This window comes from Poecilia reticulata, chromosome 6 (assembly GCF_904066995.2).
Source record: "Poecilia reticulata chromosome 6, P_reticulata-male-v2, whole genome shotgun sequence".
Lineage (NCBI taxonomy): Eukaryota > Metazoa > Chordata > Actinopteri > Cyprinodontiformes > Poeciliidae > Poecilia > Poecilia reticulata.
This window is the reverse complement of record NC_088835.1, coordinates 31,429,477-31,451,033: the sequence shown is the minus strand read 5'-3', so window position 1 is coordinate 31,451,033 and position 21,557 is coordinate 31,429,477. Positions and strand designations below refer to the sequence as shown.

At 39.9% G+C, this 21,557-nt stretch overlaps 2 protein-coding genes across 4 annotated transcripts; one reads left to right on the top strand and one right to left on the bottom strand.

The window, feature by feature from the left end:
- Window positions 1-89: 89 nt before the first annotated feature.
- On the bottom strand, window positions 90-9,650 carry wee2 (WEE2 oocyte meiosis inhibiting kinase). Of its 3 annotated transcripts, none has more exons than XM_081608403.1 (12): window positions 9,563-9,650; window positions 8,226-8,535; window positions 7,185-7,387; window positions 6,090-6,147; window positions 5,230-5,399; window positions 5,042-5,163; window positions 4,025-4,171; window positions 3,806-3,904; window positions 3,530-3,615; window positions 2,864-3,034; window positions 2,241-2,389; window positions 90-1,178 (listed from the first exon to the last, which is right to left on the bottom strand). In XM_081608403.1, exons 1-12 carry the CDS (start codon window positions 9,598-9,600, stop codon window positions 1,013-1,015), a joined length of 1,719 nt encoding a protein of 572 aa, XP_081464529.1. In that variant the 5' UTR covers window positions 9,601-9,650; the 3' UTR covers window positions 90-1,012. The 3 variants fall into 3 exon arrangements, with proteins under 3 accessions (XP_081464529.1, XP_008434719.2, XP_008434716.2); XM_008436497.3 differs by lacking the exon at window positions 9,563-9,650 and adding an exon at window positions 8,722-9,516; XM_008436494.3 differs by lacking the exon at window positions 9,563-9,650 and having other exon boundaries at window positions 8,226-9,516.
- A 51-nt stretch (window positions 9,651-9,701) lies between these two features.
- dennd11 (DENN domain containing 11) lies at window positions 9,702-18,531 on the top strand. The gene is made up of 9 exons (XM_008436498.3): window positions 9,702-10,083; window positions 11,616-11,715; window positions 11,793-11,951; window positions 15,097-15,250; window positions 15,328-15,466; window positions 16,249-16,380; window positions 16,463-16,613; window positions 16,858-16,926; window positions 18,051-18,531. The coding sequence occupies exons 1-9, from the start codon at window positions 9,702-9,704 to the stop codon at window positions 18,244-18,246; spliced, it is 1,482 nt and encodes a 493-aa protein (XP_008434720.2). The 3' UTR covers window positions 18,247-18,531.
- The last annotated feature ends 3,026 nt before the right edge of the window (window positions 18,532-21,557 follow it).

Below are 21,557 nucleotides of genomic sequence, written 5' to 3'. Positions count from 1 at the left end.
AAGGACCAAGTATTACGGTAGTCAGGTTTCAGGCGTTAAAGCACCTTTGCAAATATTTCACCCACCCAAAGAAAAAAAGAAGTTCACACTTTTTCCATTTTGACTTGTTCATTTTAATAAAAAATAATAAAAAAAGAAAATACAAGCGGAAATGTCACCTCTAAAGATTTTGTTTTGATCTGGATACCGTAATGATCAGTATACTGCGCCATTAAAAAAAGAAAAAAAAACAGGGATGCGTTCACTGGACATAGGAATTCTTCCAACCAAAGAGAGAGGCTTGTTTATTTACTGTAGTTCTAAACAACTACAAACGCCAGTTAGGTAATTACTTGTAGTTAGATAGTTGAGATAAACGATGTTGTAATCTGGGGAAAATAGTCTAAATATCCAAACAGAGCTGGGGTGGTTTAAGCAAAATTTAAAAAAAAAAAATTAAAAATGGACCAATATGAAAATGTTGTAGGGAAACAAAAATCAAAAAGAAAAAACAAATTAAGCCAGAAAACAAAAAACGTCAAAATATATTTTTGCATGCGTTGTTACTATTTAAAATGAAGTCTGTCAGGAAGAGATGTAGAAATAACGGATGTCAGTGAACTGCCCATCTCGTGACTTTACAGCTGGACGGTTCATACTTCATCAGAACTTCAGATAAGACCGGGAAAAATCCCTCCCACTGGAAAGTCCCTTTAAAATAAAATAAAAAAACAACTTGGCAAACAAAAAGTGAAATTAGAATAAAAATTCCATGAATTAGAAAGAAATTAAAATTTTTATTTACAATAAAAAAAAATATAAAAAAAAAAAAAGGATAAAAGTCAAAGTCCAGCCAAGTATATTGCATTAATGCAGTTACAGGAAGTGCAGGAAACAAAGGAACCTCTGTAGAGTTTCAGTTCCACAAGACTGAACACGTAGCCATTTCTGTTCACATTCCTGTTCGATTGCTTCACTTTGAATTTAGAGCCACAACTTTTAATGGAGACATTTCTCCAGATCATCACGAACGTCAGACTCCGTACCCTGGACAATCGAAGCTGACAGATCGAGCAGTTTTCCTGCCAACGAGTTTTCTCCCGGTTCTTGGTACAGAGCCCATCTTGCTGGGAGGTTTCAATGCAGCCGAGAGGTTCTGCTTCGGGGACAACGCCGCCTGCCGTGCCTCCTGGAGCTCCCTGCGTAAAAATAAATACAATTCATGAGAAGCATAAAATAAAAGCTCCTTTCATCCTAAATTCATGCATAAAAATATATTCATATTTATGGCTGTCGACCTCTGGCGCCCCCTTGTGACGGCTACAGTCTGCATCCCGTCTGCCTGACAAACTATGGAAGCCCATTTGCACCATGAAAAAAAAAAAAAAGTCAAACAGGAAGACATAATTATGAGTTTTGAAGCCATAATTTTAAGTTATGTGGAACTTGCACAGTTTGTAATAACTGTTAAAACATGTAATGAATGTTTACAACTTAATTTTGTAAAACTTTAAAACTAGAAATTACACCTTATTCTCATAATTATGACCAATCCTCGTAATTATAACGTTCATTAGTAGCACCTGTTCAGTTTGAAATGACAACTTTTAAAACTCATACCTACAACTTTTCTTGTAATTATGACACTTATGAGTTATTCCTTGACTAACACTCAATTTATCCTCACAATTACGACTTTAAAACAATAGTCAACTGATGCCAGTTATTGATAACAGTAATATCACCGCCATCAATAATATTGACATTAGCTGTCAATGCCCACATGATTTATTCTTATAATTACTTTAAAGTTTGAAATTGACTTGTAGTTATGACATTAAATCTTAGTACATCCATTACTGATGTCAATAATATTGACATGTTACTGCCAATATTTGACATTTTAAAATTATGATTTTTTTAAAATGAGCAGAAATGGGCTTCCGTAGAACCACATTTCTCCTCTGTAGTAATGCCATGTCTGACCAGAAGGTGGCAGCCATCCTGCCTATTGTGTGGTAATGCCATGTCTGACCAGAAGGTGGCAGCCATCCTGCCTATTGTGTGGTAATGCCATGTCTGACCAGAAGGTGGCAGCCATCCTGCCTATTGTGTGGTAATGCCATGTCTGACCAGAAGGTGGCAGCCATCCTGCCTATTGTGTGGTAATGCCATGTCTGACCAGAAGGTGGCAGCCATCCTGCCTATTGTGTGGTAATGCCATGTCTGACCAGAAGGTGGCAGCCATCCTGCCTCCTTACTTCTCCAGCATGGCGGTCCTGAACTTCTCCACGTTGAGTTCCCGCTGCAGCTGTGCGTTCAGCCGCTCGGTCTGCTTCTCCCTCAGCACCGGGTGCCTGCAGAGCTCTCTGGCAGACGGACGATTCACCGGGTCCGGGTCCAGCAGCGACTGAGGGGACGAGATAGAGAGACGGACCGGGGCATTTAGACGTGTGGAGGCTCAAAATTCAGCCAGAGCTGAAACGGTTAAATAATCTTCAGCTGATTTAATCAATGAATCGTTAACTGAAGTACACAGTTTTAAAAAAACAAGATTTTGTTAAAAAGCTTGACTGGATGAGGACAAGCGACTGTCGCCTCGTCACTCAAGTTCCACAGGAAATGAACGGACAGAGAGATTTCTAAATGAGCTTTTAATATAATATGAATTCCTTTAAAACCAAAGATAAAAACCTTAAAAACTGAGAATCTTAAAACATGTTTGGCTTGAGAAAATACGCATAAAGTGCCGGTTTTTGATACGGACAGTTGCCCAGGGCAGCATCACAGAGGGGAGGGACATCCAAGAACTAGAAAATAAATGCATCTAATCTGTCAGTTGGTTCCTGAATAAGTTTGCTTTACTTGTAAAGATTACCAATACCTGAAGTAAGCCTCTGAAAGCGGGAGAAAGCTGCTGCGGCAGCAGGGGGAGCTGCCCCTCTCGGAGCCGGTGCCACTCCTCTCCATTAGGGGGCAGCGGAGCGGCGCCAGCCGCCAGCAGCACCGTCAGACCCAGAGCAAACATGTCCGCCTTCGGCAGGTGGGCGTAGTTCTGAGGACGAAACGAAACAGGAGGTTAATGGGAGAAAGCACTTCTGGTTTATTGGCTCCACAGCAGCCAGGTTTCCGTTACAAATGTCCACATAACCGGTGATCGTCTGCAAAAAAATTTATTTTGCAATTGCAGTGTTTTTATTAAATAAGATGGCCGATTAAAATCATACGTGAATAAGTTTATTCAGATAGGTCGTTTAAAAAAACCAAACTGATCATCCTTCTACTACTTCCTGTCGTCTGTCATTTCAGAAAGTAGCAACATCCTGTTGATCGCATGACTACGATGATGTGAAAAAAGTTTTTCACAATAAACCATTTTCTATGCAGCTGACAAAAGATTAAAACATTTTTTATTGTCATACCATTTCACAATTTTTTGCTTGTGGTACAAAAAAACCCACCAGCCTGAGGCTTTTGTTTTAATAAACTTGTTTCTGTGAAGCAAATTTATTTAATAATTCAAATTCATGCAGCTCAAGAAGTTCTTCACCTCGTGCAGAACCTCTTTGGCCAGAAAGCGGCTGTCCCCCTCCTCGACCCGAGGCCGGCTCACTGAGGTTACATGACCCAGGTCACCTGCAGGAACCAGGACGAAACAGAAAACAAAATCATTACATCAGAGCTTCTAGTCAAAAAAATAAATGATAGTCCTTGCCTTAATGTCAAAGATATGGGACGAAAACATGGATGATATTTTTATATAGATTGAGAGCTCCACAGTAGTCTTTTTTTTATATTGTCCTACTTAAAGCACCACATTAAATACCAATTTTATAGAGGACTCTGGCTGTAGAGTACTCCTCATCTTCCCCCTCGCTCTCTCTCCCTGTAGCGGCGCTGGGCTGCTGGCAGATGAATATGTTACCTAGAGGAGAGAGCAGCAGCTTTAGTGAACAGGAAGGCTGCTTGTAAAGAGAGAGCTGCAGGTATGGGGAACAGGAAGGCTGCAGATCCCAGTATGAAGACAGAAGTAGACAGAACGAACTTGGTTTGATGTCCAGGTGGACCAGACCGTAGCTATGGATGAACTTCAGACCCATCACCACCTGCAGCAGCAGATCCTTTAGCTCCGCCTCCGTCAGCAGCTCACCCTGCGCCGACTTCTTCACGACGGCATCACTCAGACTTCCACCTCAAATTAGAAAAATCAATTAAACGCCAATGAAAGCAAATCTTATTTCCTGTAGATTCTCCCTACACAAAGTGGTTTATTTCCGTTTATTTTGAGGATTAAGGCAATAAAAACCCAAAATTCTGTTTCTGTATCACATCAGACCAATAACAGGATAGGCAGTACAGACCGAACTGAACTTTATCTGGGCTTCTTTTGCACAAAGCCCTACAGTTAAATTTATACAAACACCAATTTTGTTTTTCACAATAATGAGTAACTGATTATTGTACAAGTTCTTCAAAAATTAAAAACATGGTGTGATACTAACACCAACCTGCAGGTGGCAGTATTTGCTCTGCTACTACACTGCTGCCTCAGCCTGCCGTGATGTCCAGTTAGTTTGTGATCAATGTGGCGAGTGACAAATCGAGCCAATTAAGTTCTTTAAATGATAAAAATGTTTATCTGACCCGTCTGCTTGTCATTTTTCAATCTGTATATGGATTTTGGACAGGGGTTTAACCAGGAAGAAAAAAAATAAAAAAATTCCTTGAAAATATTTCTAAAATGGCACCACAAAAATCTGACTGAGTCAAAAATAAATAAATAAATAAAAACTACCAAGTAAGTTTCCTGGAGGAACTAAAAGCATCACCGAGTTTGGAAACTTCACTCTGAAATGCAAACTTTAGATAATCTGACCTCCTCCACTCTCACAAGGACTGATGGAGACGGTGGATGGATGGACGGACAGACAGACTGCTGGATTAATGTCAAACTGTAGTTATCTAAGGAACTGAGTGTTGTCACCAACGAGACATTCATCATCCCCAGCTCCACATCTCTGACCTCCATGTCATTTCCTTCAGGCTGTGATGCGGCCCTCACCGTCACAGTATTCGTTCTGGATCAGCATGTGGTCGTCTTCTGCCCAGGCAGAATAATATCGGACAACATGAGGGTGGTGGCCCAGCACGGCGTGAGCGTACACTTCCTTCAAGGCCAGCTGCCTGGGAAGAAAACCAAACATTTTAACGCACCAAACTGACCCGGCGGCGAGCCAAACTCAGACTCACTCATTGGCGGAGCCGGCCAGGGGTCGTCTGGAGCGCTTCACGGCGTACAGACAGCCGTCCAGCCGGTTCACGCATTTATAGACGGCGCCGAACTCGCCGACGCCGACACACTCCAGCTGCAGGAACTCGCTCTCGTAGCGCGACAGCATGAAGGCCTGGACCGCTCGGCGCTGGTGGGACCAGAAAGAGCAAACACTTCGAAAAGCAGCAGAGTATGGAGAGAAACTGGGGCCGAAAAGTTTGTTCCACACAAAAAAATACAAACAAATTAGTTTGAAACTGAAAAAAAAATATATATATATGTATATAAATGAAAAAAAAAACTGATTTCAATCTAAAGATAAAATTTAAATCTCAAAATAAAATTTGAAACTGAATGTAAAATTTTGTTCTCATCTTTATTTTAATACTTTTTCCAGTATCAAATTTGAGACTGAAAAAAGGAAACTACTTTTCACATTAAAGTTTTTTTTTCTTCAATTTTTGCCCCACTTTCAAATTTTCTTCAAATTAATTTAAGTTTCAAATCTTTTTCTCCTTTTGAACAAACTTTATGGTCCCAATTTAGCTCCATACACAGCATCACGCAGAGGAAGTCCCGGATTCTCTTTGATCTCACCAAATATGGTGCCACTTCCTCCCTAAATCAACAACAAAAAAAACAAAAAGTGTCTGACAGCATTCAGCTTTCATTTCCCTCAGACTCCTCAGAGGAATCCCGGAAACAGAAGTGGCAGAGAGTCATTTTGGGCCAAACGAGGCGCCAACTGAAGATGACAAAGCCGATGATGAAGGCTCAGCGGAGGAATCTGATTGGCTGGATTATTTTCAGCCGTGGGCATCGATAAAAATAGTCGTACCTTTGGTGGGAGGAAGGCTTCATCATCCTCTTCAGATGACGCCAGGCTGTGCTTCAACCTGGAAGATTTTTAACAGAAATCCCCAAAAAGGAAAAGAAAAAAGAAAAAGATCACATTTCTGCCGTTTCATCCGTCCCGTAAAATCCAGGATATAATTTCAGGTTCTCCTTGTCACACATAAAAGCCATAATCAGCTCCATCATCCAGCAGAGATCTAATGGGCCAGATATTCTTAACTAAATACTCATTTTCATTATATGATAATAAAAATCTGAAAATAAGATTAAAAGAAAAACATTTTTCCCATCTTACATGTTACAAACAATTCAAATTTTGTTCTGCGTTTTGTCTTAAATGTGTTCCTTTTAAAGTGCATCTCTTTTGTGCTCATTTTTTAATTCTTCATTCTGTCAAACTGGTTATTATTTTGTACATCAATACGCGTTTGTTAGTCTGGAATATGTGTTTTACATATTCTAACTGGTGAATTAATAATAAACATGAATCAGGAGAATGATTTCCAATTCTTCATGGTTACTTTCATTTTTTCAGAATGTGAAGCTTGAAAACTTTTCCAGCTTTGATAGTAAAAATCTTTAAGAAAAATAATAATCTTGTCCCACATAAAGATCATGAATGTTTTAAAACTGTTAAAAATAATAGTTATCGGTAAATAATATTTGACATCTTTTCAAACTGATCAGTTCCTCCAGGACTTCATGATTGCTTTTGTGATTTTCTTTTTTGCAGTAAAAATAATTTACTTTGTAGTACTAAATTAGAAATATATGCGAAAAGTTTTTGCGATATTTGACTTTATGTTAATCCCCATATGAATCACAGAACATAACTCTTATGCTGTTATTGCACATCGGTTTTTATTTAATTAATGTGCTGTCTTTTAGTGCACATAAAAGAAAATAGTTGCACATCCCTTGAATTATCTGGTGTTTCTGATAACGGCACATAATCCTGTTTTTACATTTTTTATGAGCTTACACCTCGACGCTGCTGTTGCGCCTGAATTTTCCAGACTGTGGAAATATGTCTGCACTTTAAAGTGTCTAATCGATGAGGGATGTCCTGGTAAAACACCTGTTGCTGTAATCGTGGGCCTCCTCTTCGCCGCTCCTCCACAGCACCTCGCTCTTCCTGCGCACTGTTTCCGGAGTGAAGGGATTGACGTTGACTGAAGGAGCCTGGACCAGGCAGGCGGCAGCGGAGGCGAAACGCAGCCTCCTCTGGTGGTGACTGACCTTAATGTTGGAAAACAGCTGGGAGGATTTGGAGAGCAAACTCTGCAAGAAGAGTGAAATAAAAAGATTCAGGTTCATCAGAAGGAGCCTTGGAGGAGGAAATTCACTTCAATCAATTAATCAAGTTCACATTTCAGCAACAAGGCAGATCAACGTGCTTTAAATCATAAAATCACAAAACTGGTAAACATGACATCAAAATCATCAAGACATCAAACATGTTGCTCAATGTTTCATTTATTATGGTCCAAATTCAACTGTAAACAGCTGAGGTTTTAGTTTTGCTTTAAAGGAACTCAGTGTTTCAGCTGTTTTTCAGTTTTCTGCATGTTTGTTCCAGATTTGTGGTGCATAGAACATGAAGGCTTCTATGGATGCAGAGCAGAACCAGAAGGTCTGGGAGGTTGATCCAACCACAGTAGATCTTTAATGTACTGTGGTGCCAGGCCGGTCAGTGATTTAATGTGTCTGAGCTCCAGGGAGCCAGTGAAGGACTGCAGAACTGGGTGATGTGCTCCAGCTTCCTGGTTTTAGTGAGAACAGCAGCTGCAGCAGCGATCTGTTTCAGTGAGGACACTGATGCACTAATCAATGCGACTACAGAGAATTCATGGATGAGTTTCTCTAGATCAGTGGAGCCCAAAGTGGGTCCTGGAGGCCCGGCATCCTGCATGTTCTAGTTCTGTCCCTGGTGGAGGCAACAACCTTTCCAGCAGGTCAATGTTCTTCTTAGGCCTCTAATGAGCCGTCATTGGATCCAGGTGCGTTAAACCAGGGAGAGAACTAAACCATGCAGGATGCCGGGCCTCCAGGACCCACTTTGGGCTCCACTGCTCAGATCCTCCTTTAATCCTCGAGATGTTTTGCAGGTGGTTCTTACCTTGGGAGTGTTGGGCGTGTCGCAGAGTCTCAGTTTCCTCCAGGAGGCGTAAGGTATGGGGCTGGCGGTCTGCAGGGGGGATGAGGAGGAGTTGTTCCTGCTGCGGTGGCGCTGCACCCGGGGCGTCCTGCAGGCCAGGCCGGGGCTGCACCCCGGGAGGCCAGCACAGTCATCTGAGGTGTTGTCGCTGCTGTTTCCCTCCTCGCCGCAGCTGGAGAAGTCCAGCTGCTGGCTGATCTCACCAAACAGAGCCGCCATGCCTGAAGAATGAGGCTTTGGGAAGGTTTCCTTCATGTTCCTCAACTCTGACCTGAAAACCAAACACACAGGTTTAAATATAGGCCTTCTCCTATTCCCCATTAAAGTGATGCTCAATATCGTTGAATAATACAAAAGTTTCGGTTTTATCCATATAAAATGTGACGTTTTTGAGAAATAAGAATAAAAAGCACATATTTATGTATAAGGCCCCCTAGAAAAAGTAATGTTTACTTACAAGCAACACGCCCTGCACTCCACCACAAACACGCTCACATTTAGCGCCAGGTATGTAAAATACTTCCTGTTTAAATCAATTAGCGCACCGGGTGAAGGCAGCGAGCGATCTGATTGGCTGATCGTTTAACCGTTTCTTTTCCTTTTTATTTATTGAAGATTAAAATAACAATATAACAAGGCATACATAGAAACACAGAATTCAATTTGATACGAGAAACTGAGCAAAAGAGAGAAATAAATCCATTTAGGAAAAGAATATACTATGAGAATATTACATAAAAAATAAACCTTGATAAAAAAAACAGAAAATATTACCAATATTTTGAATCTTGGATTAAGTTCTTAACATATTGATACAGAGATGATTTCACATAGTCAATAGAATAAATCTTTATCTTTAGAGCAGTCAAACCTTTATTTTGAAAATTACACGTAAATCTCAAAAGTGCTGCAGAATGACAATAAAAGTATTAACCAGTGTAAAATTAAATAAAATTAAATAAAAATATGAATCATAATATCTTCAGAACAAATAAGATCAATTACAATATGCTAATAAGGAAACTTAAATATGGGACCAAAAATAATGAATAGTATTCGTAATAATTTAAAGGTTATTTATCTTTAATCTGACAAACGAGTCAAATTGGAAACGCACATTAAAAAGATTTACAAGATAAAACATCAAAACTGTAATAAAACCCTGGTGTATGTTCAGAACATGCTAAATAAACAAAAATTAGGTCATGCCATGAAATAGTAATGCAGACACGTGGGCGGAAGTCAGCTACGTCATCACAACAGTAAAAGCAGCCAGTCCGTGGATGTGACACGCTTACAAATCCGTGGAAAACAACCGACAGCAGCAGGGAACCATGATCCGGCCCCAGCAGCGTGTCTAACCCGCTCCCCGCTCCAACACCGCCGGATCCTTCGCCGTTCCTCTCCCCGCACCGAGTCCGCAGAGGCTGCGGCGCCATGGTGGAGCAGTCGGACCGAGCCCCGCTGCTGGACTGGGAGGAGATCCCACCGCCCGACCCGAACCAAGCGGCCCAGCCGCCGCCTGAGCCGCAGCGGGAGGACGACACCGCCGCGGCGGACAAACGGACACCGATGTCCGGTACGGGGTGGAGCGGCGCCGTCCCCGCCGTCCCCGCCGTCCCCACCGCGGTTACCTACAGCCCCACACGGAACATCACAGCTGTGGTTGTGAGCAGGGACAAGCCGCCCGGGTGCGGCTTCGCTCGCCAGCAGCCTCCCGGTTCGACCCTCCCGTTCCCCGGGGTCACGGCGCGGGGTCAGTGGGAGGAGAAGGACCAGATCGTGGCTGTTTTTGTGGTGACTTTTGATACGAGATCAGGTGAGCGAGTGAACCATGAAACGATCATCATGTGATCTCTGCGCTTCCAGCCATAATTTACCGGATTTTATGTGTTAAAACAAAAACATATTGATTCATATTTATTCAGGAGAAGGTCAGGGATCAGCGACCTTTCAACCCAAAAGTCAGTTTCACGTGGACACATTTTTTAGAGCCACAGAAACAACATGACTAAAACAAAACGGCTTGTTTTTTATCATTCCTATAGGAAATGAGAATGATGGAAATTAATTTTAATACAATTTTCTCCGGTGGGGCATGAATTGTTAATTTTAATACAAAACGAGGTAAAATTTACAGAATCAACCAATCTTCAAAAGAAGATTACACAACAAGAAGGATGTCAACTGTTGTATTCAGTCTTTCTGGAAATGTTCTGCATATATGCAGGGCCGGATCTAGAAGGATGTGGATCCCAGGGCCAGTGGTGCCACCAGAAAGCTGTGGAGTTAAATGGGGCCCATAAAATTTGTTATAGAAATAATAATAATAATAATTAATAAATAGAAACTTTAAAAACTGTTCAAAACTACTTTTCAGATTCAAGTTTGTTTTTTCAGTTACAGATATTTTTCGGTTTAAAACTTCTTGCCATGTTTGGCGTGGGGGCGGGGCCTGAAGCAGTAGGGGCGTGGCCTCAGATGACAGGAGGTGTGAAATCATCACAGCTCAACACAGCAGCTGGAAAAATATTCCCAGCTATTACATTCAGGAACTGTGGGAACTGGAAATGTTTTTAAAACATCATAAATATTTGATTGGTTTTGAAAAATAACATGCTTCACCGATTTAATCTGCTTATGTCAACAGACAAAAAATATATTCAAAATTCCGCATAGCTGTTATTTTTTAAAACTAATCACACAGACATGGGATATCACTTTTTTTCCTTTAGTTTCAAAAAATGCTCTTGAGTATCAAAATTTTGTGTTTTGAGATCAATTTATGGCCCCAATTTAGCTCCATAGCTCTACACTTTGCAGCTTTGGATCCTCAAGTGGCTCTTTGGCTCATTTAATATGTTACATAATGAAATATTGGCCTGTTTTTTTTGTTGTTGTTTATGAGCTGTGGCCCCCCCCAAGCCCCCTGGTTAACCGCCCCTGTGTCTGTGCTATTTTTCAAAACGGTTTTGTGAAATCCTGCAACAGAAATCTGAACCTTGTTACTCATTTGTGCTTTTTGTGTCGGTTGACACTTTTGTTCAAATCACCTCTGGTCAGTAGTTTAAAAAAAAAAAACAAGCCATTTCTCTAAAATTTCTTATAATGTAATTTAAAATCCAACAGAGATAAAGTTTGAAAACGAAGCAGCTATAAAATCATTAAGGAGGAAAAACTGAGACTTTGCTTCTGGTTAATGTTTACAAAGTCTCAATCTGACTCAGCCTTTTTGTCAGAGGTCATGAACTCTTGAATTTATAAGGAACGTCCAGATTTAGAGGAAGTGGCCCAGAGGAAAGTGGAGGCAGGAAGGGAAGTGACATCACTGTCTGTGTGTGCGAATGGCAGGGAATCTGGTGGAGTGGTGTCTCCCTCATGACGTCAACCTGGACGGAGTGGAGTTCAAGTCCATGGCCAGCGGCTCCCACCGGATCACCAGTGACTTCATGTAGGTCCAGATCCGATCCCGTCCGTCAGAACCCCCCCCCCGTTTCCACCCTGGCTGATTGTTTCTCTTCTGCTCAGATATTTTCGTAAAGGGAAATACTTTGGGCTGGCCTGCTTCGCCAACATGCCAGTGGAGAGTGAGCTGGAGCGCGGAGCGAGGATGAAGTCCGTGGGAATCCTGTCTCCGTCCTACACTCTGCTGTACCGATACATGCACTTCCTGGAGAACCAAGTCAGGTGTGTGTGTGTGTGTGTGTGTGTGTGTGTGTGTGTGTGTGTGTGTGTGTGTGTGTGTGTGTGTGTGCCTGGGCCCCAGCCTGTCTGCCTTCTTTCTTTATTTCTCACCAAACTTCTTCTTCTCTTTGTGTAAAATGTTCTCATCCATTAAACATGAAGTCAGTTAGTGTCTGTTTCTCCAGAGTCTCAACTCAAAGCATCTAGAAACCCTGACAGCATCTTTTCTCCTCTCTTCTGTAACTCTATAGCTCTTCTTCTACAATCACTCGACTCTCGCTGTGTAGAAATAAAAGCAGCTGCAGGGATCCAGCTTCCTGCCCCTCACTGGTTATTCAGCTTGAGTTTTCTGCTGCTCATGTCTGCTGTTGTGTTTTAGGCATCAAGCAGACGCCTAAATAAGCCGCACAGTCAGTAATAAATCAATTAATGGCTTGATAAATTAAAATGGGAGCAATCATTTCCATTTGCATTATGTAGTTCGCCTAATCTTTAGAGATGCTGCCATTTAATATTGAAAATCAGCCATTTTGAGAAATGCTGCAAACATTTGACACAATGTGCAAAGGAGTTTGCACTTTTTTTGTTTTTAAAAGTCCTGACTGTGAGTTTTGCCTGTTTTTCTTGTCTGAGGCTGGAGACATGTTTTGTTTTATTGAGACTTCATAATTCAGCTTATGTATTATTTCAGTTGTTTTGTTCGTTTATTTTGCCTATATAAAGTATCTTCCAGTTCCAGTGTTAAATTTATTTAGGAATTTAAAGTTTATTGATCTTTGATGATGACAATATTATCGTTTATCGCAATAAACAATAGTGCATTAGCTTAGTTTTTTAGTTGTGTAATGTTTTATCATTTTAACCAAAACAGATCAACACACCTTTAATTCTGTTGTGCAGCATTATTCTCAGGTCAGAGTGAAATAAATTCAGCCATAAACGCAGTGAACTCTGGACTTTATGAGCTAAAGGTTAACAGGCCTGTTAACCAAGATAAATGATGAAACTGGCATAAACATCTACAGATGCAAACAAGGCGGAAAATAATAAATGAGACTCTGATAAAAGAGTGAAAACCAAATATTCAGAAATGGATGCAGAAAAAGTATTCATAGTCTGAACCTTTTCAGTTTACAACTGGATTTTCTTATAATTTTATACAGCAGACAAAGTCAAAGTAAAGTCTGGCAGAAGTGGAACAAAAAAAAGTTTTCAAGCTTTTTTCCAAATAATATTGATGATATTCATTAGTATTCAGCTGCACTGAGTCAATACTTGGTGGAATCAGCTTTTTCCTTGGCTGATTTTCAGATCAGATCGGTGGATAAGATCGGTTTCTCATGTAAGCATCAGTCAGTTGTCGATCAACCAAAATGTAAAAAATCGTTGCAGATTTATCAGTGCATCTTTGATGATGACAATATTATCGTTTATCGCAATAAACAATAGTGCATTTGCACTATTTGCCTAATAGTGCTAAAGCACTAGATTCTGTTTTTATTTGCATCACCTGCTTCAGCATCACTTTGTGCTGGTTCTTAACAACAAACCGTCCAATAAATGCGCAGACATTTGTTAAAAGATGAGAAACATTTCAGTAGTTTTACAGGCAGAGTGTTGCACCATCAGAGTGGGACATAAAGTTATGATGCATGGATGTAAATGAGCTTTGAAAAGAAAAATAATGAAACATTTGAGATAAAAACAATTCAAAACTGATGCAAATTTTTAAGTGTGAACAACTAAACCTCAGGAGATTTTGTTAGATGTCTGCACATTTTTATTTTTATTTTTGTTCGATGTCTGAAAATTTTTATTTTATTTTTGTGAGGTGTCTGCACATTTTTATTTTATTTTTATTTTTGTTAGATGTCAGAACATTTTTATTTTATTTTTATTTTTGTTAGATGTCAGAACATTTTTATTTTATTTTTATTTTTGTTAGATGTCTGCACATTTTTATTTTATTTTTATTTTTGTTAGATGTCTGCACATTTTTATTTTATTTTTATTTTTGTTAGATGTCTGAACATTTTTATTTTATTTTTGTTAGATGTCTGCACATTTTTATTTTATTTTTATTTTTGTTAGATGTCAGAACATTTTTATTTTATTTTTATTTTTGTTAGATGTCTGAACATTTTTATTTTATTTTTGTTAGATGTCTACACATTTTGATTTTATTTTTGTTAGATGTCTGCACATTTTTATTTTATTTTTATTTTTGTTAGATGTCAGAACATTTCTATTTTATTTTTATTTTTGTTAGATGTCTGAACATTTTTATTTTATTTTTATTTTTGTTAGATGTCTGCACATTTTTATTTTATTTTTGTTAGATGTCTGAACATTTTTATTTTATTTTTATTTTTGTTAGATGTCTGAACATTTTTTATTTTATTTTAATTTTTGTTAGATGTCTGAACATTTTTTATTTTATTTTTATTTTTGTTAGATGTCTGCACATTTTTATTTTATTTTTGTTAGATGTCTGAACATTTTTTATTTTATTTTTATTTTTGTTAGATGTCTGAACATTTTTATTTTATTTTTATTTTTGTTAGATGTCTGCACATTTTTATTTTATTTTTGTTAGATGTCTGAACATTTTTTATTTTATTTTTATTTTTGTTAGATGTCTGCACATTTTTATTTTATTTTTGTTAGATGTCTGAACATTTTTATTTTATTTTTATTTTTGTTAGATGTCTGCACATTTTTATTTTATTTTTGTTAGATGTCTGAACATTTTTTATTTTATTTTTATTTTTGTTAGATGTCTGAACATTTTTATTTTATTTTTATTTTTGTTAGATGTCTGCACATTTTTATTTTATTTTTGTTAGATGTCTGAACATTTTTTATTTTATTTTTATTTTTGTTAGATGTCTGCACATTTTTATTTTATTTTTGTTAGATGTCTGCACATTTTTATTTTCTCTTCCAGCACAAACTTGTTGAATAAAATAACACAACAAACACAACTTCAGTGAATCATTTTCACACCTGTGACTCGATGCTCCACCTGTGAAAAGATGTAATGGAAACATTTAACAGCTGTTGTATCAAACTTGTTGCGGTTCTTGATTTAAATCTGGATGAACTTTGACCTGATTACATCATTTGTTTCCTGCTGTTTGCCTTGTAGACACCAGCTGCACTGTCCAGGCCAGTACTCGCCGCTGGAGGCCTTTTACGAGGATAAGAAGGCGGTTCTGCCGCCGACAGGAAACGGTTTGGTTTCGTTGTGCCCAACCTGGACCGTCTCCGCCATAAACCGCTGCATGCACCCAGAGATGAAGGTCTGAAAACACCAAACTCTCATTTTACCAGAGAAGCTGCTGCTAGACGCGTGGTAAGAGAACCTTGTCCCCTGCAGATCACCCACCCGGCTGGCTGCATGTCCCAGTTCATCCAGTTTTTCGGCGAGCAGATCATGGTGCTGTGGAAGTTTGTGCTGCTCCGGAAGCGGCTCCTCATCTTCTCTCCTCCGCCCATAGGCGTGGTCTGCTACCGGGGTGAGCAGCTGGAGGCCTTTCAGAGCCGTTTGTGGTCACAATCTAAACCCATTTCCTGGTTTTAATCTCTGTTCATCACTGAAGAAATGGTTCATGAATGTAAAATTATAGATGTTCTGTACGGGGTGACATTTGTAAAGTTACACATCAAAAGTTGACGGCAGTAATTTGGAGTATTTTGCATAAAGTAAGAGGAAGAGAGTGGGGGTTATTTGTCACAGTTTCAAATTAAATATTTAAATTAGCAAACGCATTATTAAGACTCAAAACAAATATTTAATCCGCAAGCTAAATGTTTACTTGGCGAGCTAAATAATAATTTGTAAACTAAATATTTATTGTGCTAAATATTTTGTTCAAAATTTAAATAATTGGCTCCAAACTAAGTATTTAGCTTGAAAGCTGAACTAAATATTTCGCTCCAAGCAAAATATTTTATTAGCAAGCTAATTGTTTAGCTTCAAACTAAATACTTAGTTAGCAAACAAAATATTTATTTTGAAGCCATTTAGCTTGCTAATAAAATATTAAGTTGGCAAACTAAATATTTAGTTTAGAACTAAATATTATTCAGTTTGCTAGCTAAATACTGACAAACTCTTTAGTTTGGAGCAGAATATTTAGTTATATAAAAGTCATTTAATGAATGAATAACGTGAAATATGACTTTTAGAAACGAACCCCCTCTTCTCCTCTCATACGACGGGCTAAATCAGCTGTAACTTTCCAGTGCTCCTGCTCTTGGTGTCCTTGGATTTGACTGTTCCCTTCTGCTCCTCCAGTGTACTGCTGTTGCTGCCTGGCTAATGTTTCCATCCCTGGAATCGGTGGTTCTGTGCCTGAATTACGGCCGTTTTTCTACGTCAACATTGCCGACATCACCACCCTGGAAACAGAGTTTTCATACGTTGCTTGTGAGTTTCGGCGCAATACATTAAAAAATCCTCTGTGGTTCTTATGTTGTGTAGGAATTGGCAGGTTTTTCTGTTTTTCAAGGCACCACAGAGAAGATTTTTGAGGACAAGAAGGAGCTGTATGACGTCTACATTGATAACCAGAATGTGAAGACGCACAGAAGCCATCTGCAGCCGCTGCTCAGGCTGAACGCAGCGGATAAGGAGAAGTACAGGAAACTAAGTGAACAAAGGTACTAAAGTACTTGGTACACAGCTGGCATGTGAAAAAAATACATTTATTTTTCACCAGAAACGGCTTTCTTTTCATTTAACAGAACATTTCAATTTTGTCTAGTTTTTACAGTACTTGAGTTTTTATGTTTGGAAAACATTGAATGGATGGAGGATTTTGGTGAATTTTTCCTCTGAGTTGCCATTTTTATTCATTTAATTTCCTGTTTCTCAGACTTTTTATGTGTTTTTGACATTTTCCAGACAGATGCTGCTGTACTCTCAGGAGGTGGATGAAAACTGCACAGCGAACGAAGAGGATCTGTTCATTTTGTGAGTCCAAGGAATGTTTTACTGTTCTCGCGTAATTTAAGTTTAGAAATGGCTCATTTCAAAATAACTTCATTTAAAAAAATAAGTTTTAATGCTCACCTGTGTTGGTTTTTTGGTTTTTCTGAAACAGAGTTGATGCGTTAATGGGGAGATGGAAACATAACTCCATTCTCCATATTTCTCAGATGTCTGGTTTGCAACCTCTGCTTCCTCTTAAAGGGGCAGTTTAATCTAAAACCCTCTTTTTTTATCTTACCATCATGTTATAAAGTTTTTCCCTCATCTAAAACAAACCTGGAGTGTTGCTTTGTTTGTTCATGTTTGAGAAGTCCTTTAATCTCCATGGCAACCATTCAGCTTCCTGTTGGACCTAGCCCCGCCTTTGAGACACAGCTCCTCCCCCACTCAGCTCCTTCAGACTAGCCATCAGCAATTAGCAAACACTTGGTATTTGCTAATTATAGGAGCTGCTGCTCGGTGAAACTCTGGTAAAAACATCCATCCATTTTCTTTCACCCTTGTCCCTCAGTGGGTCAGGAGGTGCTGGTGCCTCTCCAGCTAACGTTTCGGGCGAGAGGCGTGGTCACCTGGACAGGTCACCCTGGACAGGTCGCCAGTCTGTCGCAGGGCAACACAGGACACACAACCATGCACACACACACTCACACCTAGGGGCAATTTAGACAGACCAATTAACCTGACAGTCATGTTTTTGGACTGTGGGAGGAAACCGGAGTACCTGGAGAAAACCCACCATGCACAGGGAGAACATGGAGACTCCATGCAGAAAGACCGGGAATCGAACCCAGAACCTTTTTGCTGCAAGGCAACAGCTCTACCAACTGTGCCACTGTGCAGCCCTGGTAAAAACATCTTAGAGGTTAATAGAGGAGCCATGTTTTGTTGACTTCCTGAAGGCGGAGCTTCACAAAGAGGAAGAGTTCTTAAAGGGAAAGAGACCCAATTTAAGGCATTAAATTACAAAGTCAAATTTATTTTAAGTCAGTTTTTAACGACAGAAGTTCTTATAGTTATTTAATTGTGCTGTGAAAAGGCGCTGTGTTCCTGGAAAAGAACAAATCTTAGATATTTTAATACTGATGTTGTCTAAAAATGTCTGCCAGGTTCTTCATGGAGCTGAACAACCGGATCTTCCAGACCCTGTGTGAGGTGGCGGGCAGCTCTGACCCCACCATCACCGCTGACCACATGAGGGCCATGGGGCTGGACCCCCAGGGGGACCGCTCCTTCCTGGAGGACCTGCTGGAGGTTTACGGCCTCGACGTCACGCTGCTCATAGACAACCTGTGCTGCTCCTAAACCCCCCACCTCCAGGACAGCAGCCCCCACAGAGCAACACCCGGGAAACACTGCCCCCATGTGGGGGTTTTAATGTTCACCTCTGGGTTTATGGAGCCGGCCCACTGTGGGTGATCTGGACTCTCAGTTGGGGAGATGATTGTTGGATCCTGGTTTGACGGTTCAGAAAGTCTCAAAGTCGTATTTGGGAAAAAAAAAGTTTCTCCCCCACCGGAGTTAATTTATCTACTTGGATTCATTTCATGGGAAATTAAACGGACTGAAACCGCCTCAACCTGCTGTGAACTTCTGGTTCTGGTGAATCTACTTTATTCTGCGTTTCAGAAAAGAAGCAATATGAGAGTTAAAAACTTCTTTTGTAAGCGAGAGGGAAACGAATGAGACTGATTCTGTTTTATTACTGTAAGACGCAGTGGCGCAACTACACATTATTCAGGTGGATGCGAAAACATAGATCGGCGCCCCCACCACCCAACCTCCCGAGGGAAGGATCGTCAGGGTGAAGGAGCGACGCACTCTCTCTTCCCCCCCCCCCCCCCCCCCCCCCCCCCCAGGCGACGATACGTGAAGGGTAAAACTCGCTACATTTACCTCCTTACGTGCGCGAGGTGAAGGAGCGTTACACGCGCCGAAGTGTATGGAAAAAAATCATCGGCACGCCGCCCCCTCCAGACGGGGTTTTGGCGCCCCCTCTGGTGCTGCGCCCCTATGCGTTGCATGCGTTGCATATCCACTTTTTGCGCCACTGTAAGACGTGAATATCATGAAGCTGAACATTCAGTCATGAGGAGGATGAATATTATTGTTTCTGGGCTTTTAATGATGTTTTGACCTGATTGAAAATGCAAAATGTAATTTCTATTATCTTTAAATATAAAGTTTTATTGAGTTTTCCAGCATAACACGTCGATGTGTTAGAGATGAACTCATCTTCATCTTCCTGTCAAATTTAAAGTCGTGGCTTTTGGAGCAGAACTAAGACTAAAAGTAAAATCGCCTTTTTATGGAAAATAGATTTTCCAAAAATTACTTTGTCATAAACAGAAAATTTGATAAATTGATTGATCGATGATGGAGTTCCAGATCAATGGCTGAAATTTTGTGAACTACTTAAAACCTGGTAATCAATCAACCTAAATGATTTCCCCCACATTGGGAAGGAGTCATTTAAATTCAGTAATATTTCAAAACATTCATTAAGGAAAGCTAAACGTTGTTGTCTCTGATATATCAATCTCATGCTAACAGTTCAAAACCCATTCAGCAGCTCTGCTAATCCTCCTCCTTTGCTTTTGCCGCTCCTTTTTAAATATCTTGCGTTGGATTTGGGGATCATGATGAATGAAATATTTGGTTTGAACTTCCTCCTCTTCAGCTCCTCTTGTTGCCACAGTTGGCTTAATAAAGGCTCTAAAATGAACAACTTGTAAAAGGATTTCAACCGAAATATCATTAAAACTGAGAAATTCACAATAAATTAAATTATATTATTATTAAAAGCCCCAAATTAATATGACCTTCATGACTGAATGTAAATTCTGTGTAAGAAAGAGAAAGGCTGTTAATAAATACTTTAAGCTTTATGCACTTTCACCAGAGGCCGCGTCTGCTGGCCTTTCTCCGATTACCAGACCAAAAGGATGGGTGCATTCTGGGAAATGTAGTTTTTAAAAAATGTTTTTGTTAAAACATCACATTTGTGATATTTGTTGGAGGTTTTCAGTGAACATGAGCCACATAATTTCAATGCTGCACTCTGTCAAACACTGGATTATTTCCTCACACACATACACACACACACACACACACACACACACACACACACACACACTGTTGTGCTTTAACTGTAACCTTTTATATGATGGGTTTATGATTTTAGCTGGTTCCAGGTGTCGACCAGATAATCTAACATCAGAACCTTGTTTGTTCGCTCGTCGTATTTTGTTGTTTCGGGGCTGATGCAGGGACTTTGGCCGCCTCTCCTCCAGCTCAGTGACTCAGATCGGGCTGCGGAGATGGGCTGGAGGAGCTTTCAGTTCTTCGGTCATTTTGATAATTTCAATGATTTGTTCCATGTTGGAACACAGGAGGCTCACGGTAGAAACTGTATTCCAGTGGGATTTCAAACTTCTAACTGTTACAAGCATCGCTTCTGTATTTCACATATACAGTTTCATTTTTTTAACCTTTATGTGTGATTTTGAGTTGGATAAAAAGGAAATGCACTAATTGTGGCAGTTAAGCTTTATTTCAAATTTGGGGCCTTAAAATGTATTTTTTTCACAGAAATGCTCGTTTGTAGTTTTAAGCTTTGATTGCTGAATGTCTCAACACCGTGCTTCGCGTTAGCCATCAGCAGATTTCCTATCACAGCTTTCGCTCTACAGCTTTAATGTAAAAGGGAATGTACACACACACACACACCATGCCACTGGACACGTCGCCTTTTCTGTGTGGAAACCTCCACGGCTGTGGACAACGAAGCTAACCGTCTCACTCCTCTGAATGTCAGCAGAGGCGTTGCTCCAGCCTCCACGCAGCCGTTTTCCTGACTGTATTGTAAATCCGGAGCGTTCGCCACGTAGCAGTGAAGCCCTGCAGCATGATTACCTGTCAGTTTCACTGTAACACAACAAAATACTGATTCTGGTTCAATGTTATTAAATCACACAGGTCTCCCTCTCAACCGTTTGTCCCGTTTCTTTCCATAAAGCATCTGATGATAAATTTGGCACAATAAACTCACACAGGAGATACAATAACCTGGTGTCAAAATCATAGGGTGTTAATCTGTAAAGTCAAACATGAACAGCAATAATATTCAGCTTATCAAAGAATCTTTTTAAAATTTTAGCCATATTATTTAGTTTCAAACTGAATATTTGGTTAACAAGCAAAAATATTTTGATTTAAAAGGAAATACATTTATATTGGATCTACAGCTTTGCAGGAGTTTATAGAAAGATTCAGCTTTTTATTTAGCTTCACAATAAAAGTGAACACAGTAAATATGAACCATATCTGGCAGGTAAATAAATCTGAGATCTGCCATCATTAAGTCATCTTTGGGCATCACTGTGTTTCCCTAAGAGACGGATAAACGGACGCCTGCAGCGCAGCCTGATCCGGCACCATCTGTCCGATCGGATCCGGCCCTGCCAAGCGGCTCCTTCCCATCCAAGAGACACATTCCTCTTTCCTCCCTCATTTCAGCCCAACTCCCTCCTCCTCCTCCTCCTCCTCCATTTAAATCAGATCTGAGCTGAAAGCTTTAAAACCATCAGTTGGACACAAAGATCCTCACACTGAAC

What these genes read in the sequence shown, in the direction of transcription:
- wee2 (XM_008436494.3), bottom strand. Translation starts at nt 8,585, where the DNA reads ATGGGGAATAGGAGAAGGCCTATATTTAAACCTGTGTGTTTGGTTTTC. An exon ending in CTGGCCGGCTCCGCCAATGA is followed by an intron (nt 5,164 to 5,229) that starts GTGAGTCTGAGT and finishes TTTTCTTCCCAG; the next exon opens with GCAGCTGGCCTTGAAGGAAG. An exon ending in CCAGAACGAATACTGTGACG is followed by an intron (nt 4,172 to 5,041) that starts GTGAGGGCCGCA and finishes TTCTAATTTGAG; the next exon opens with GTGGAAGTCTGAGTGATGCC.
- dennd11 (XM_008436498.3), top strand. Translation starts at nt 9,702, where the DNA reads ATGGTGGAGCAGTCGGACCGAGCCCCGCTGCTGGACTGGGAGGAGATC. An exon ending in AGGCGTGGTCTGCTACCGGG is followed by an intron (nt 15,467 to 16,248) that starts GTGAGCAGCTGG and finishes CTGCTCCTCCAG; the next exon opens with TGTACTGCTGTTGCTGCCTG. An exon ending in GAAGAGGATCTGTTCATTTT is followed by an intron (nt 16,927 to 18,050) that starts GTGAGTCCAAGG and finishes AATGTCTGCCAG; the next exon opens with GTTCTTCATGGAGCTGAACA.